The 13096-nt window shown below is 42.3% G+C and overlaps 1 protein-coding gene across 1 annotated transcript; it reads right to left on the bottom strand.

The window, feature by feature from the left end:
- Window positions 1-254: 254 nt before the first annotated feature.
- Window positions 255-9057, bottom strand: knop1 (lysine-rich nucleolar protein 1). Its single transcript, XM_083969305.1, has 6 exons — window positions 8983-9057; window positions 8739-8806; window positions 5857-6879; window positions 5700-5771; window positions 4167-4241; window positions 255-844 (listed from the first exon to the last, which is right to left on the bottom strand). The coding sequence occupies exons 3-6, from the start codon at window positions 6829-6831 to the stop codon at window positions 539-541; spliced, it is 1428 nt and encodes a 475-aa protein (XP_083825431.1). The 5' UTR covers window positions 6832-6879; window positions 8739-8806; window positions 8983-9057; the 3' UTR covers window positions 255-538.
- Between the last annotated feature and the right edge of the window lie 4039 nt (window positions 9058-13096).

Genomic DNA, 13096 nt, shown 5'->3' with positions numbered 1-13096 from the left:
AAAAAGTAGGGATATTCAGTTTTCTGGTGAAATTTATTTTTAAATGGGAAAAGTGATACATCATGAAAGCAGACACTTGTGATTTTTGTTATTAGAGAACAGCATGTTATAAGTTCTGAAACACTAACAGTTGGACATGTGCATTCAAAAGTTTAGAGAAGGTCAAACTAAGTTCACCTGGAAAGGTAGTGCATTTTAGGTGCAACCATGAAATTTAACCTGAAAGCTAAATATAAAATTTTCTGAATAGCATATTAAGGGTAACATTTCTTTGTCTGAAACATCCTCCCAAGCAAAATTTTAAGTAGATTATTTTTTTAACGCCACATAATTGTGATCAGTGATGTATTTCAAACCACAACAAACAAGGAGCCTTTTAAAAGTTTAATGTAAAAACAGTTCAGTAGTAAACAGGAGGCTGTTTAATACGCAGTATGTACAAAGACTATACAAGTTCTAAGATTTTCCTGTATCAAACATCTTAGGCAGTGAATCAACAGTTAAAAAACACACACACACATACTTTTGATCACACTGTTCAATCATCAAAGCGGACAGATCGAGATGCATTAATGTCAATCGAGAACTTCTTATTGGATGGTGCAGCAAAACCGAGTCCTGCCCCTCTGTTACTGAAGTCCATTCTGCGTGAGTGAGCGCGCTCAAACTCTCCCATAAGCCCCGTCTGTAGCTGCTGCTGTTCGTCGGTCCCCATTGCCATATTTGCTTTCCCGGTGTCAGCTGAAGCCGGCTGGAAGCCCTTTTTGAAGCCACCCATCAAGCGGAGGAACTTCTGCTGCTGGTCAGAGCTGTTGAACTGGGCCGTGCTCCACTGACCTAAACCCTGAGGACCAGACACAACGGGGACAAATGTTAGAAAATAGCTGATGATGTTAATAGAAACCACAGTTTCAACACCCTGGGAAAGAGTTGTTTTATGTCTTCTGTCTCTGGAGGAGCTTTACTGGAGAAAACATAAGAGTCTAATGAAAAATACCACAAAGTCAAGTGTAAATGTACTAGAAGTCCCAGTAATTTTGGATGTTTGAGTCAGATGTTGAGAATTAAAAGTCAGATAGGGAGGAATCAACGCTTTATATAAAAGCAAAATGGGAAGCAGAACTAAAAAGGAGTGGTACCACATACAGTATGTGAGACACAATGTACATCAACAAATTCATTAATATGGAGGGAGTTCTGCTGGAAAACCCTAACTCGCTATTTTATAACACCAAAGATAAAATCTAGGCAGCTCGCTATACAACAAGACTGCTGGAGATTACCTGTTGAGACTTAAAGGAGATATCAGTGAAATGTTTTTGTTAATATAAGTCCTAATTAGTCATATTTTCCGTCAGCAATCACTTACATAGAGTGTTTCGACCGGAACACGAGTCTCTCCGTCACTCTGCTCTGCTGTAACCCCAGGAGAAAACATTTCTTCTGGGATACAAGTGTTATCCAATGAGGAGAGAGAACGGCATGAAGGGCTGTGTGTGCAGCCAAGGGATGCGCGTGAATGTGGTGACGTAGCACGAGGACCAATTGATGCCTGACAAGGGCGGGGGCTGCTAACTCATGGTGCGTTCAAAGAAACTCGTACTTTGTGTTTTTCCTTCCTGTGAAGTCATACCAGTTCGATCTGGTACGAGTTCACGGGTCGGAAGTTACGAGTGGCCGTTATAGGGAACTTTCACAGACAACAGGATGGTAAAAACACGAGCTACGGGTTACCTGGAACGCTACCAAGTCGTAGTTGTGACTTGAAGCTGTAACTTACGGTTTCAAAAGCCTGCCTTGAACGCAGCATTAGCCGAAACGGCCGTGAAGCTGATATCTGCTTTAAAGAGAACGTAATTGAAAGAAACTGGGAGAAATTGAACATTTATATGAGACGTGACACCAACTGAGCGAACGCTAAATGGAACAGTGGACTGAATAGTAGTATCTCCAGACAGTATGTTAGTGTTATTATTGTTACTCTAACTTGTACCTTGTTTGCTGTAATGTTTTTTGCCTATACACATGTGAAAACCCAATAAAAATTGAAGTGATAAAAAAAGTCAGATAGGGACTCGGAAATTAGCATCTTAGCATAAAGTAAAGTCTGTGTGCAGTTACACTTAAAAGGTATAGTTCAGCTTTTTTGAAGTGGGGTTGTATGAGCTACAAATGCCCATTAAGTACAAAAGATGTAGTAGTTCGGTCTCTGCTCTCCCCCACTGAGAAACACTGGTGCATCGCGCTGCACCGAGACACAGGCAATACACTGTTGTCAACGAGGGACGACTAATCGCCTACGAGAAGTCCTGTCTCAAAATAATACACTAGTTCAAGAGTACTAAAGTAAAACTGGTTGGAACTACCCAACTCACTCAGTACTCCACACAGGCAGGCTCTGGAACGTGCTGTATCACTCCACCTATCAGATACAGCTGTATCAGATACAGCACGCCGCCAAGCCTGCCTGTGTGAAGGAGCACGCCTGGTATACATGACTGCTTACGTCGTGGGTCAGTGTATCTTTTGGCCGTTGGATTTTCTTTTGATGAATGGGAAAAAATGACTGGATTATTGGATTTTCATTTTGAAATACACAAAATAAAATTGAAACACGAAGCGTTTTTCTTTTTGAGTATCAAAGAACAATTAAAGCAGAAGTAAGCGGAATGTTTGTGTTAATATAAGTCTTAAATAGTTGTATCTTCCGACAGCAATCACTTCTATAGAGTGTTTGGTCTGAAACACGGGTCTGTCAGTCACTCTGCTCTGCTGTAAGCCCAGGAGAAAACCTTCCTTGTATCCTACAACCTTTATCCAATGAGGAGAGAGAACGGCATAAAGGGGCGGTCCTCTCTGTGTGTGCAGCCAAGGGATGCGCGTGAATGTGGTGACGTAGGGACGAGGGCGGGGACTGCTAACTCCATCTGCTGACAGGAAGTTAGCCAAAACCACCGGATCGCTGACTTCTGCTTTAACTAAAATTTAAAAACAGTTTGATTTCCATGTTCAATTTCATATAACAAAAATAAAATCACTAGACGACAAACATATATTCTGACACTGGAAGTTGTTATTTACAAGGCAAGGCTGCGGGCCGGACTGGTCTATCAGGCCTGTTGATCTGGCCTGGGATGGGACGAGGTAATATTAGCCCCCCCCCCCCAGACTCAAAGATTACAGCTATTGTTGAAACAGTATTCCATAATTTAAGAGTTCATTAGCAAAAGCAGATAACTCCGTTTTAAAAAAATTCTAGAATCTTCATTTTTTATTTACATAAGGTGATATCAGTCAAACCAAAGTTGAGTGACTTTGAGATGTAACAAAACAGACATATCTCAAAAAAATAAAGTTTTATTGAAAACAACACTATGCAAAGAATAATTACAAAGCCTCAGCTCATTTTTTTCAAAATGGCACTTATCTGCTTTTGCAAATGAACCCTTCGTTTGTCTCCCCTATAGGTGGGGGACAAAGTCTTCACACGCACACATGCAGGGGAAAAGGGGACATATAGCAGGTTCATACTTTGGTTATGACTTTTGCCACCTGAGGCGTACGTTGGGGACTCAAGCTTCTGCCATTTTCATCTTAAAATCTCCTTTCTGCCCCCACTTTCATCCGATATGCGTACAGATTTCTGTAGATGTCAGGCCTCGTTTTGCTATGTCTGAAATCATATCTGAGATCACAGACACACAGGTACCACATGCTCATTGGCGCTCTTACTTTGATCTGGTGTCAACATATGAAGAAAAAAAAGTGTTTTTGTTTTGTTTATTTGTTTCTGTTGACTGCTGATTTTATTTTTTGTGATGTGACATAACATGAAAATCAAACTGTTTTTACATTTTTGTTAATTCTTCTTTGACACTCAAAACAAGAACACTTTGTGTTTCAATTTTATTTTTTGTATTTCAAAACGAAAATAGAATAAACGTATGATGATGATAATGATTTTTGTTTTTTAATTCCCATTCATCAAAAGAAAATCCAATGACCAAAAAGTACACTACACTGACCGGTCGTGGTACGCGTCGGACAGAGATTGATTTTGTTTGAAAACTATCTGTTTTCAAGAGAAAACTTGTGGACCCAACCTGCTGTGCATTACTCGAAGCCACCCGCTTCATTCTCATTCCAGGACAGATGCAGATACTGACCGAAGGTTTACCGGTAGTTGGTTTTTTAGGTTGAGAGGCCTTGTCAACCTCCAGCTGTAGAGCCTGTCGTCTCTCCTGTGAAGAATCAGAACACACTTTGATGCAATTTGCAGTCGTGTTTGGGAGAAAAGTGTAAGTTATCTAAAATGGCATCAACAAAGATACAGAAAAAACTAAAATCTTTGCACATCTATTTCTTTGGCAGGTGCGTCGGACAAGAAGTGTGCAACATAGCAGGTAGACTCTGCATGATTTGTTCAGACTGTTTCAGATTTCTATTGTATACTTGCACACTTTTTATTGCAAGTCCCTCTGTCTTCTATTTTTCTATTGTATCTGTCGTATTTATTGTTTCTGACTGTGATTATTAGCTATTACCTTCCATTAGGACCTAATGTATCCAGTCACGGCAGCTTAGTATTTATTGTAGATATTCATTGCTCTTTACCTTTGTATATTGATGCTGTTTCTATTGTTTGTATGTTGATATTTAATATTTGAATTCCTCACACCCAGACGTGTGGCAAAGTGATTGGTTTGTGTCACACAGCCACTCCTATTTAAAGGGATAGTAGCATTTTTTTAAGTGGGGTTGTATGATCTACAAATAGCCCCTAAGTACTTTAATTGCAGTAGAAGACTCTCTGCACTCCTCCCGTTAGCAACGCCAGCCCATAGCCCTGCCCAGAGATTTACAACATACAGTGTTGTGAACAGACCCAAAGAAACGGCCTAATTTCGTGGCCTAAAAGAGGTTTTACCTGAATAAAGATACACAGTTCCATTGTTCGCTATAATATAATTTTTTCCAGCCCCTCAAAGTGCAGGAAAAACACAGTTTTTATTTGGACCTAACCAACTGCTGATTGGCGGGCGCTAACCTTGGGCGGAGGGATACGTGAGTTGGTTAGGTCCAAATAAAAACTGTGTTTTTTCTGCACTTTGAAGGGCTGGAAAAAATGATATTATAGTGAACTATGGAACTGTGTATTTTTTTTCAGGTAAAACCTCTTTTAGGCCGTGAAAATAGGCCGTTTCTTTGGGTCTGTTCACAACACTGTATGTTGTAAATCTCTGGGCAGGGCTATGGGCTGGCGTTGCTAACGGGAGGAGTGCAGAGAGTCTTCTACTGCAATTAAAGTACTTAGGGGCTATTTGTAGATCATACCCCACTTTTAAAAAAAATGCTACAATCCCTTTAAGATGGCTACCTGTGTTGGCGCAAACATTTGCTTGAAAAAGGTCTAGCACCGAAAGGTTGCAATACAATACATTCTGCAAGTTGGCCATGTGTGCGGGAACTCTTCTTTTTCTAATCAACAAAGATACAAAAAACTAAAGTGAATCTCATTTATTCTCTTGTTGAGAGTTAGATCAAAAGATTGATGCCGCTAATATCTGTAGTTAAATATAAAACTACAATCAGAAGACAGTTATCTTAGATTGAGATAAGATTTCTTATTTAGTATATTTTAGAGGTGAGTTAGTCAGATTTTTTTATTAGTGATATACAGTCAATGAGAGCCCGTCTACCTGGTTGATGTTGATCTCATCAGCGTTTCCTTTTTTTGCCGACAGAAACACCACATCCACCTGAGGAGACTCCTGCAATAAAATGGAGCACAAATAGGTTTCAGTCCCGGTGCAGAGAAAGACAAAGACCCTGTCCACACTGTCGATGACCACTCACACTGACCTTGTCTTCCGCCGGCGCCTCCTCCTTGATCTTTTTCTTTTTCTTCTTTTTGCCATTTTCCGCCGCAGCCTCGTCCTCCGCCTGTGTCTCCTGGACAGAGCTGCTCTTCTTTTTGCTTTTCTTGCTGCCTGCGTCACCTGCCACTGCGTCCTCTTCGTCACTTTCGATCAACAATGGCTCCTCTTTTCCTTCCTTTTTCTTCTTCTTTGGTTCCGTCTCCTCCACTTCGCCCTCTACCGATGCTTTTCTCCCCTTTTCCTTTTTTCCTTTCTTTTTTTTCTCTGTCGTCCCTTCCTCTATGATAATAATCTCATCTTCCTCAAATGTTTCTACTCTATTTTCTTCTCTAATTTTGGCCTCTTTCTTTGACTTCTTTTTCATTTTTATCTCCCTGATCTCAGTCTCTCCATCTGGTGTCTCTGTCTTCTCTTCATCCTCGCCTTCAGCTGTTTCCTGCTCGGTAGATTTCTTTTTCTTCTTTTTCTTTTCTTTACTTTGCTCATTAGTTATCTCTGTATTTTGCACGTTTTTTCCTTTCTTGGCTTTCTTTAACACTTTTACAGCTTCTTCCACTTCTTCTTGTTCAGTTACATTTTCAGCTTCCATTGGTAAGCTCTTATCTTTTATTTTTTTCTCCTTTCTTTCTGCTCTTTGTACACTTTCTATTTGATTGACATCATCCACCAGCTGCTTCTTCTTCTTCTTCTTGCTGACTCCTTCATCTTTTGCCGACTCTGTGGCATCATTCAGAGATTCATTACCGATGTTCTTCTTCTTTTTCTTCTTCTCCTTCGTTTCATTGCCTCCATCTAACGACTCCTCGTCTATAGCCACTGTCTCGGCTCCTTTTCTTTTCCTCTTTTCTTTTTTCACCTCTGCTATTATCCCTTCTTCAGGCTCAGAGGCTTGTCCTTTCTTGTTTTTCTTCTTCTTCTTCATCTCCCCACTTGTGTCTTTCTCTATCTTCATTTTTGTCTGTTCCTCTGACTTCTCCACCACAACAGACCTCTGGTTTGTCTGGCAAGAGAAACAGAAATTAATACAGGACGAGGCCTTTCTCCAAGATTTAAAGGGATAGTTCACCCAAAATTCAAATTGCACTCATTATCTACTCACCCTCATGTCGACTAAGAGCTGTGAGAATTTTCAGAGTCCTCCGTGCCTTCTCTGAGTTACGGGGGGGTCCGTGCTAGGGCTGGACGATTATGGCAAAAATCATAATCACGATTATTTTGGTCAATATTGAAATCACGATTATTTAGACGATTATGGGGGGGGGGGCTACATTATTACCTTAAATAAACAGTGCCAATGTGTGTTTAAGGTTTTTAAGTTTATAATTTTAAATATTTATTCAAAATTAATTTAAAACTTTTTTTTTTCAAGTTTTATGATCCAGCAGCAGAAACTATACAGGGTGTTTAGCTTAACTTTTCTACATTTTTACCTTGAATAAACAGATTTGGAGTAATTGTCATGGTTTAACTTATTAAGAGGGAGAATGGAGGCTCTCTGCTTCCGCTTATTGCGTCTCTGGGATGAAATCCAACCTGGGAAGATCAGAGCCTCCGCCCCGCTGCGCTGTCCCAGCTCTCGTCACAAACGCACCCCATAACTTTTTTTTTTAAGCGCCCCATAAGTGATCTCTTACATGACAGATTAAACTACACAAATACACGTCGTAACATCGTATAACGTTATCCGCCGCTCTACAGATTGCTTCCTTGCCGGCTTTGTAAACATATGCACATGTAGCCTACGGGCCGGGGGAAGAGGAGGAGGAGGAGGAAGAGGAGGAGGAGGAGGGTTGTTGTTGTGCGGCCGCTTTGAGGAGACGAGCGAGTGTTTTAAATTATTATTTCCCGTTCATTCGTCCTGAGCGGTGGCCGCTGCTCTCTCTTCACTGGCGCTGATTTTTAAACGCCGCCGTCAACACACGAGTGGACTCGTCCACAACATTAACTGAGAGAGGAGTGCAGTGCAGGCGCGGGGGCGGAAGCGCGCATGTGTGTTTTTCAGAATAAAACACCAATAGACAAAAAAATAATCGTTTTTCTTCGATTACAGTGTTTTTATGATCGTGAGAAGCCAAAATCGTAATCACGATCAAAATTCGATTAATCGCCCAGCCCTAGTCCGTGCAGCAGTATTTGTCCATATAATGGTTGAGAATGGATACCACTTTTCTTCGTCCAAAAAGACACACCAAAAAACATCCAAATACCTCCATACTGCTCTTCTGTAATGTCCCTCTTGTATTGAAGCCCCGACATGAGAAATTGTTCAGAAAATAATTAAATAAGTCTATATTTTAAGCTTGTTTGTAGCGGAAGCTCCCAGTGTCTCAGTTCACTGCTCTTCCTGTGTGAGATTTGCACTGACCGGCGGAACAATTTCTCATGTTGGGGCTTCAATACAAGAGGGACATTACAGACGAGCAGTATGGAGGTATTTGGATGTTTTTTGGTGTGTCTTTTTGGACGAAGAAAAGTGGTATCCATTCACAACCATTATGGACAAATACTGCTGTGCGGACCCCCCCATAACTCAGAGAAGGGACGGAGGACTCTGAAAATTCTCACAGCTCTTAGTCGACATGGGGGTGAGTAGATAATGAGTGAAATTTGAATTTTGGGTGAACTATCCCTTTAACTACAGAGAGGAGGAGTAGGTATAGACTGTGTGTATGTGTGACAAACAGACATGCACTAAGGCAGGGTTTGACTGGCTGCCTTGGGGGGAGACTTTGCAGAACAGATCATTACATTAAACCCCAACAAGGCTTTTAACCCTGGGTAACTTTTTCTGGCATGCTTAGCACTAGGCTACTATTTAAATTCAGAGTTCAGAGCATGTGCAAGATGGAGCAAATCTACCTCGAAATGTTTCTCTTTGGTCTTGTGTGCAGTCTTTGCAGAAAGATCACGTCCTCCTCTGGATCCGTCTGAAATATAAATGAATATAATTTGAGTCTCAGTGCTCATGGCATCGCACTCACCCACACGCGACCATGGATGCATTATATCCATGCACGCGACACGTCAAGATACAGTCATGTTAAACCATCAAGTTCTAGGTTAAAGATGACTGACATGGTAACACGACAATGTGCATCCTTACCCAATCTAATATGACAACAGGTCGACAGGTTTACTAACTTTCTTCTGTATGGTAATTCACGTGGACAACAGCTTCGTCTCTTGACCCGGAAGTAGATTTCGTCGTTCCTCTTAGCAACCGTCGAGGCGTCCGGAGCAACGGCCTCCTCCTCCTCCTGCTGCTGCTGCTCAGCCTGTAGGAGCCTCAGCGCCTCCTTCTGGACCGGAGCCTGCAGCCTGATCTATGTTTATACAAATCGGAACAGATCCCAACATAGACATATAAAGAGTAGACGCAGCATCCAACGCTGCGCCGCGAGAAATGCGGCCTCCATCTTGAACCGGTCGTTCTACTCAGTCGAGCAGCAGAAGTAACAGGATGCAGAGCACTGTGCAGCATATTATTTCTGTTCTAATCAGCAGAAAACCATGGAAAACAGCTGGCTCTGGGGATTACTTTTCACAAATAAGATTGAACATTACTATTGGTTGTATTTTGTGAATCGAATATTTATTTATTTATTCTCTCTCCTCCCTCTCTCTCTCTGACCTGATATGAATTGATTCTCTGGTTTATATATATTTTTATTTTCTCTAACATATAGCTTTTATCTCTATATATTTATTCATTACAGGAATGCTGCTCTCTGATCAATTGCTGCTCTCTACGGGCTGTTATTTCCATAGACATGGTTATAGAGAGCCTAAGCGGAAGCAGGAAGTAACGGCGCCATGGGACCTCAACTCTGAAAAACTCGCCATTCAAATGAATGAGACTGAAAATTTTATTTCGTGATCCGATTGAATTGCGCCATGAGAAAAAAATATGTCCTCTACCTGTTTAAAACATCACGTTTCATGAAGAGAAATCCGCCGTTTATCGTAAAACGGCAACAGAAGAATGTATTTTGTGTAAAGACCGCTCTACGGACTACAGATCTGTGTCCCACAGAAAATACGTCACCAACTGACACAGGAAAGGGCGGCATTTGGTGTGTGACGTCACCTACGCGACCTGTAGTCTTTCTGCTTACAGATTCTTCTGAATTTTATTCTACAATAGCTTTACAACAAACGGCTGATTTCTCGGGATGAAACGTGATGTTTTGAACAGGTAGAGGACATAATTTTTTCTCATGGCACAATTCAAACGGATCACGAAATAAAATTTTCAGTCCCATTCATTTGAATGGCGAGTTTTTCAGAGTTGAGGTCCCATGGTGACCGTTACTTCCTGCTTCCGCTTAGGCTCTCAATTTCTATTGACCCCTTGCAGCTACGTCACAATTAGAACGTGACGCGAGAGGCGACGCCATGACGGACGGCAGAAAGTGCTCAGTGATAATGTACTGTGTATGGGTGCCGTCCAACAATGTGGCTCGATCACTTCACACCAGTAGCGTGCGGTGGTGTTTCAGTCAGGGCCAGCAATAATAACACCCCCCCCCCCCCCCCCCCCCCCCGCCGCAAAAAAAAAAAAGAAAGTACTGTTGCCTATGCTGATACAGCCCACGAGCCAACGCAGCAGCCGCACATTATGTCCTACACATACAGTACAATACGATATAAGGCCACTATTATGCACCAGTGCTTAATTTAATCCACACCAACAGGACAGCTGACCAACAACTAATACAACAAATCAAGACGCCACTGCGCAGCATCGCCATCAGATCATCTTCCAGTGTTTCCCGCACGGAGACTGTGGCGGGGGCGGGGCTGTGTGTGTGTGTGTGTGTGTGCACTTGCATTTATTACTTCATGGGGTCTGACCGGTGGGAGCCCACCAACAGTGGGGGGTCCTAAACCGACGTGGGGCCCAAAATGACGGGCCCCAGATCGATTTCAATCAAAATGAGCTCAGAAGCCTCCCCTGATGTCCCTCTTGCTTTTTTATGGCTTGTCCCACATGGTGACAAAGACTGAAAATGTGTGTGGAAGTGTGTGTGAGCCTTTTGCTCACTAGCGCCCCTGGAGCTCGTAAGGCGGCGTAGCACCGCACACACACACCGGAAGTATGTGCACACACTTAAGTGCCTTGGTGGTGACGTATTTCCGGTTTAGAGTCAGCTCTACGATCTCCCGCGAATTCAAGAGAAGAAGAAGAAGAAGAAGTAGAAGAGTCACGGTAAGATGAGTGTTCAGTTGAAAATCAGTAAATATTGTACCACATTTACCGCATCAAAATGATATATCTGCATGCAACAGGTAGCCTACGCATGGTTTTTGTTCAGTTTATATCGTTTATATTAGTGACGTAAATTACTTTATTACAATAACGGTTAGCTACTACCCTTAGCTACTTACTTGTGATTAGCTATAACGTTACCTGCGGGCTAATAGGCCATTACTGTAATGTAACGTTACGTTACCATTATTTTGAAACAGGATGTTGACTTAAAGCCTGCAGGTAACTTGATATCTCCCCTTCCTATCACGATCTTCCACTATAACATTCATTATTAAATTAACAAGCTTCAATAACACTTAAACGGCATTCTGTATAATGTAAGCAAGCCAGCCTTCGTATTTAAAACCACCCTAGAAAGTGAATGTGGCAGCGAGACAGTGCAGAAAAGGCAGGTGGGGTTAGCCCAGTAGCTAATGCTAACGGCAATCAGCCTGGCAATGGAGGAGGAGGAGGAGGAGGAGGCCTGTCTGGCTCTTCAAATCCGCACCGAAGGTAGGCATCACAGGCTGGCATCACAGGCTGGCAGCCGATACTCATTCCTTATGGTAAACACTTATGGTTATTATGGTAAACACTGCATGACCATATAATAATATCCACGACTTTATTTTCACTCCGTAGTAGCATTCTAGCGAGTGGCTAACTGGTAGCATTAGCGGCTAACTGGTAGCATTAGCCACCGGTGTAGGTACCAAATGTGGGGGCTCCAGGCTGCCAAAACCGTTGTGACTAAATCTGATGTTTGTTAAGTTTATAAAACGAATTATTGAACAAACATTACTATTTCTGTGTGCACGTTTTTGTAATTAGTCATGGTTATCGTAGTTAGCTTTGCTGCTGCTGACAGCTAAGCTAACAGCAGCAGCAAACTAACATGAGGACGTCAGCTGTCAAAACCCTCCCGTTTTGATTATGATTATAAATAAAGTCATCACGGCCAATGTCTATAAATAGAGGGTATGCGTTTACGTCACGTTGCCCTCGCAACGCCCCGTTCGATTGGACTGAGTGGCAAAACAAGCGTCCCTCAACATGCTGGCGGATAGCGGTGGACTCATAAACTGGATAAAATATCTTATATCAAAACAAATTGATGTCAAAAGGAATCGACAACCAGCTCCCCAATACTGTCTGCTCCACGGACACTTCCTGTAACACGCAGTGTGACCGCGGTGCCTGCAGAGTGACTGACAGGCTGCTGTTATTGTGCAGAGGGACGAGATTACAGCTGTTACTGTCGTCCTGACACTGACTCCCGACGCTAAAACACGAGCTGCTTTTATTCTGAAAAACTCTGACCAGTCAAACTGTGTTAGAGGACTAATTTATCTGTCTAAACATCATAACTACGACACCTGAAACTGTAAACACAGCTGATCGATCGAAAACAATGACCGCTCCAGTGAATTTACTTTCTGCCATTGAGAACAGGTTCTTGAATGTAACTCGGTCAAAGTGAGACGTATCCTCAAGATTTTTAGCAGCTCTGTTAGGTCATGCATGCTTTACATGCTGGCAAAGCTAGACATGTCAGACGTGTATGGGCTCGGAGAAAATCGCTTCGTTACTTGCTCGTTTTTAAACTTTGGCGGCTCTGCCACTCGTCTTTTTGCCACTCAGTGGACGTTCCACAGCGACTTCCGAGTACCGTGACGTCATGTGCATACCCTCTTATTTCTGGTGGAATCGAGTGTCATGGCGACACCCAGCGTCATTCTCCGGAAAGTGGTGGATAAAAATGACTCACAGAACAATTCTCTTATGGTGAATGTGGAGTAACGATTAAAAAATGTTTTCTCAGAGCCATTATGTCCAGGAGAAGAAGGATCAAGCCTGCAGATGATGCAAAAACACATATCCTGTCTGGCACTGACAAGCCTGGCCTTTTGGCAAGACATATCAACAGTTTCAAAGGTAAGTGCAGAAGTTTCCTTGACACAACTTA

This window comes from Trachurus trachurus (genome assembly GCF_905171665.1).
Source record: "Trachurus trachurus genome assembly, chromosome: 1".
Taxonomy (NCBI): domain Eukaryota; kingdom Metazoa; phylum Chordata; class Actinopteri; order Carangiformes; family Carangidae; genus Trachurus; species Trachurus trachurus.
Note: the sequence above shows the minus strand (reverse complement) of the source record. Positions and strands in the feature narration are given on the sequence as shown.